The 5,507-nt window shown below is 36.8% G+C and overlaps 1 protein-coding gene and 1 non-coding gene across 2 annotated transcripts; one reads left to right on the top strand and one right to left on the bottom strand.

Annotated features, from left to right (window-relative positions):
* Positions 1-2,304: 2,304 nt before the first annotated feature.
* Positions 2,305-2,411, bottom strand: LOC145135325 (small nucleolar RNA R71). Its single transcript, XR_013719786.1, has one exon. It is a non-coding gene; the product is annotated as a small nucleolar RNA R71 (small nucleolar RNA).
* A 1,195-nt stretch (positions 2,412-3,606) lies between these two features.
* LOC145131147 (uncharacterized) lies at positions 3,607-3,963 on the top strand. Its single transcript, XM_079065875.1, has one exon. It carries the CDS (start codon positions 3,607-3,609, stop codon positions 3,961-3,963), a length of 357 nt encoding a protein of 118 aa, XP_078922001.1.
* Positions 3,964-5,507: the final 1,544 nt, after the last annotated feature.

The following is a 5,507-nucleotide window of genomic DNA, read 5'->3' as shown; positions in this document are numbered from 1 at the left end:
GTTTTGAGGGTCCTGGATTTTGACATAATTTTTTGAAAACTTTGTTGACTGATATTGGAGTTTCGATGATATGACATGTGTTTTTATGAAATTAAAAATGAACATTTTGGTTGAAAAATTTACGGTGTTACAAAAGCGTAGAAGACGAAGATTTTAGTCAAAAGACAATCTCACGTCGTGAGGAATCATATCCCACGACGTGAGTGTTAATTTATAGAAGATAAGCATCCGGGGGCCAAAATTCGTGTTCGATACGTATTAGTACTGAGTTCACGACATGAGAAGCCTTTTGTCGTGACGTGAGAAGGGCAGTTTCAAAAACTATAAATATTCTTGATGCTTACGGATTTGAGAGACTTTTGAGAGATTAGAGGGTTCCGAGATCGAATTCTGGAGGAGAAAAATGCAGAGAACTTCAGTATTAACATCCAAGGAAGGAGAAGGAATTGAAGATCATAACTTTTACTTTTAATTTGGTACAATTTATTATGTTTTCAATTATTGAATTTGTGTGTTTGGTTTCAGCCATAAGTAGCTGAATCTAGCTACTTTTGTTTAGCTAGATGAAACTTGAACTCATAGATTAGTTAATTGATGATGGATTTTTCTAGTTGGTTGAATGTTTGTGTTTGATTGTTAATACCTAGCATGTTAGTATTTGATACTTAAATTGCTTAAATTCATGTTCTATGTAGCTTAGTGAATATTAAATTGCATGAACTTGACACCTAGTAATTTAGTGACCATTGAATTGCTAGAGCTAGGATCGAACCAATCTTAGTTAAGTAATTAAAATATTAAAATTTAGTTGTGCTGGAGAACATATATTGTGACTACAATTGTGTTTGTTTAATCAATCTTACATAGCTCCAATCATAATTAATAATTGATTATGTGCTAAATTATGTGTGACCATGCATAGCTCTACATGAATTAATTCTACATTAGTAAATTTGGACTTGAATTGCTAATAATATATTAATTGGTAACCAACTTGAATTATCCATAGTTAATAGCTAACCATTGAGGAAAAGTGGATTCGAACTAAACAGGAGTGATTTTAGTCGTTGGTTAAATTTGATAGTTGAGTAATTAAGTTTGTGTGAACTTGCAAAATCAGATAAAACCCTTTTAAACTTTTGTTTAGAAATTTAGGTTAATTTAGTAGGAAATAGATTAAATAACTAAATTCGTTCCCTGAGATCGATACCCGACATTTTGTGTTATACTATTTGCGAAAAGGTACACTGCCTTTAGTCGGATAGCTAGTTAGATAGTAGGTAAAATAAGGTGTAGTAATATTTCGACATCAAGTTTTTGGCGTTGTTGCCACGGAACGGCTATTTAATTTAAAATTTATTTGATTTAAGTTAATCGACCCTCTTTGTAGGATATAACCTGCAAAAAGTTCATTTTTACATTAGTATTTTACTTCAGACCTGAACTCACGACGTGAGCTCAGTTATTTATGTTTATTTGGTTTTTTTTTTCTGTTTAGGATTTTTGCAACAACACGACGTGGTTTTACTTGCCATGTCGTGGTAAACAGTCAATAGGCGTTTTTAAGTAGTTTTTGTTCAATTTTACGTTTTTACTTTTGTTGTCTTGCAGCAGTACATGACCCGTGGATCCAACATACCTTTAATATCGCCGCTTGAAGATCCCGAGTCAGCCCTTCACAAAAAGACGGAGAAGAACGTAGGAGAAAATCAACCACCAAAGAAGTCGACTTTTGAAGATCTTAAATCAATTTTTGGAAAGAAGAAAGGGAAGAACATAGGAGAGTCAATCAATCAAAAGAAGGACGAAAACAAGTTTTAAGGATTTGAGCAAAATCTTAATCCACAAGATTCTGATTACGATACCGAACCTGAATTCGAATTTAAAACAAGTGAACCCGAAGACGAGCCGAAAAATGAGATGGTGAACATTGTTGATATGTCTATGGAGGCATATAAGAAGAGAATCTAAGAAGACACCGGTCCCGATCTAGTACAACCTGCAATTCCAGATGCAACAACATTCGAGTTGAAGGGACACATTCTGTCCGCGCTTAAGGAAGTTCCATTTTTCGGGAAAGATCATGAGGATGCTTACAAACACCTTGATGAAGTCAATGACATTGCTGATTATTTCAACGTCCCAAATGTCCCACGCACTACAGTTTTACTAAGAATGCTTCCTGTGACCTTTAAGGGTGCTGCTAAAGATTGGTTGAAGGCACTTCCACCCGGTGCAATTACTACTTGGGCACAAATGCGTGAGCAATTTTTAGAACACTTTTACCCACCTTCAAATGTTGCTAAACTCAAGAAATCCATAGCTAATTTCGAGCAACAACCGGGGGAGTCAGTTTATGAGGCATGAGAACGCTACAAGGGATTAATAAAGAATTGCCCCCAAAATGATTTGAATGAGCAACAAGAAGTATCAATCTTTTATGATGGGGTTAATGTCATGACAAGGCAACTCCTTGACTCTCAAGGACCGTTAACTAAGAAAAATCCCTGTGAGATCAAGGAATTAATTGAAGAGTTCTCCAAGCATTCGCGTGAATATCGCAATCCTATAAATGATGGAGCGAATGGAATTGGGGTTGGTGCTTATAAAGATATGGTTGTTGTTCTAGTGATGCTAAATACTATGGACCGGAGGATGAACAAAATGGACCAATCTATTCATGCTATTAGAGTTGGTTGTGAAAGATGCAACGGTCCACATTTGACCAAAGTTTGCCATTTGGATGAAAGTAGAAATAAGAAGGTTCAAGTTTGCAACTCAAGTGGAGACAAATATGACGAGGATTGGAGGAAGCCAAAGAAAGAGTGGTTGCCATATGATGAATATAAAAAGAAAAAAAAAGAAAAGTATAGGGAGACTGCCCGAGACTTTTATAAGAAAGAGCAACCACCACCTGAAAATAAGGTTGATTTGGAATCCGTGCTAGCAAGGTTCATGGAGGATTCGGAGAAAAGACATGATGAGACCGATGCGGTGATAAGAGACCATCAAAATCTTATGAGGGACCAGCAAGCGTTGCTAAGAAATCATCAAGTATCGATACAAAACATCGAAGCTCAACTTGGACAACTAACCACTATGGTTAATGAGCGACTATCTCCAAAAATTCCCGGCAAAAAGCCTCAACCACATGTTATGGTGATCAAAACTGAAGAGGATACCATCTCTGAGTTCTTAGAAGCCCTTGAAGTCGAGCCACATCAGGCCGAACCAAAGCCGAAGAAATCTAAGATCGAAGAATAGAATATTGCTAAAACATCGAACCCACGACGTGAGCATCCAAACCTCACGACGTGGGGTAGGTCTGATCAGAAAACTTTTGCTGATGTTCATGCTTATCATCCTCCTTTACCGTTTCCATCTAGAGCTAATATTCACCCACTGGAGCAGGAACATTTGAAATTTATGAAGCAGGTAAAGGGTATTCCAATAAATACTCCTTTCATTGAATCATTGTCCCAAGTTCCTGAATATGCCAAGTTTTTACAAGACTAACTCGATACTCGCCAACAATTAGGGAAGAATTCCAAGGTGATCCTTAGTGAGCAAAGTTCTAAAGTAATATTGGGAGAGTTACCAAAGAAAATGGGGGATCATGGATGCCTCACTCTTCCGTGTGAATTTGGAAATAACATGAAGACTTATGCTTTAGCCGATTCGGGGGCAAGCATAAATTTAATGCCTTACTCGTTCTATCAAAAGTTGAATCTTCCAGATTTGAAGGCTACAAGAATGACAATTCACATGGCTAATCGTTCAGTGACTCATCCTTCGGGCATCATGAGGGATATTTTGGTAAAAATTAGGAAATTCGTATTTCCAATTGATTTTGTTGTTTTGGACATGAAGGAAGATACCAGTGTTTCAATAATTCTTGGTCACCCTTTACTCAATACTGCTAGAGCCTTGGTAGACATTCGTGAATCTAAACTTACTTTCTGAGTTGGAGATGAAGAAGTTACCTTTGGAATGGAGGATGGATTTCGAAATAATATTGCTCAAGGTGAAGTTTTTAACACAGATGAAGAAAATGAACTTGAGGAATTGGAGAAGCTTATGGAAGAAGAAATTCAGTCAATTCAACAAGTCAAGTGTATGAAGCCAAGAGCATTCATTCCAACTATTTTTGAAGTTTTTGCTTACAAAACTCCAACTTCTTGGTTAAGTAAGGAGATTGAAGAAGAGTTAATGTCTAGTGATGATGAAGTGGTTACTTCGGAGTTGAAGTCGTTAACTTTAGACAAAAAGGTTGAATTTAAGGAGCCAAAAAGTGAAGACGGGGCAGAATCGAGACTTGTGCTGAGCAAAGGCTTAAAACGAAAGTTTGAAGAAGGGGATGTTAAGGGTAAAAAGGAGAACTCTAAAAAAGCATATCTTAGAAGAGTTCAAGCTTACAAAAGAAAGTGGAAGGAGAATAAGGTGCAATTGGTGACTGACACTCCTACAAATTCAACATGAGGCGGCACGGAGTCCGACTCATGACTCCAACAAAAAGAAGCGCTTCTCGGGAGGCAACCCGAGCTCGGTTTGCATTTTTCTTTTCGTTTTTGAGTTGTTAATTTTTGCATTTTTGGTTGAATTTTAGGATACTAATCATCAAGTCATCTAAATTATTTTAGAAATGGCAAAAATCAAGTGTGGGGTTTCTATAAGTTGAGTGGTAAATTTTTGTTAAAATTAAAAAAAAAATGGATTTTTGATGAAAAACCTCGAAAACACGTCGTGGTCCAAGGCCTACTTCTTGTTAATTTGAATTAGCCCGTTTTTTTTAAGTCCAGAAAAAACTCACGTGCGTGAGCCCTAAAGCTCACGACGTGAGCTTCACAAAACACGGGACCAAAAGTTTACACTAATCAGAAGAACACTTTGACCATTATTTCTCTTTACCTATGACTTGAACTCAACCCTTTGGTCCCCTCCCACTCGATTTCGACTATTTCATCTACAAAGTTCCTTTTTTCTTACGTAATCCTCACATAAGGTAACAAATCATGTTTTTGATTCTTTATTTTTAACGACTTTATAGATTTAGGGGTTAGGGTTTATTGCTCATATCTTAAAAGTTTGCAATTCCCCCGATTTTGTGTAAAATTCGACTTGCATGTTGCTGATTTGTGCTTAGAATAACTATAAGACAAAACCCTCTGTGTTATTTTGACTTTATTTTGCCCTGAATTTTGATCGATTATAAGCACTTGCCGAACTGACTTAGTACCGAGCCATCGATGTGCTTTTGTTCCTCACGCCGTGGGAACTGGATTCCAGCGATATTATAATTTCTGTTTAGATTTAATGGCTATTATGGTTTGATTTTGTTGTTTAAATATCGTTGCAGGGATATGGGTCTAAGAAGGGATGCCCAAGAAGTACAAGGAGGTGTTTCAAACCTACACCAGTTTTATGCATTCCCTACTAACGTATTTCACGAGGTGTATAATCGGTTTATCAAAATATTAGGATGGCTGCGTAGTCGTGAGTTTGCTTGT

Source organism: Lactuca virosa, chromosome 8 (assembly GCF_052849685.1).
Source record: "Lactuca virosa cultivar CGN04683 chromosome 8, Lactuca_virosa_CGN04683_v6, whole genome shotgun sequence".
In the NCBI taxonomy this organism is placed as follows: domain Eukaryota; kingdom Viridiplantae; phylum Streptophyta; class Magnoliopsida; order Asterales; family Asteraceae; genus Lactuca; species Lactuca virosa.
The sequence above is the reverse complement of the archived record's forward strand: the minus strand, read 5'-3'. Positions and strand labels throughout refer to the sequence as shown.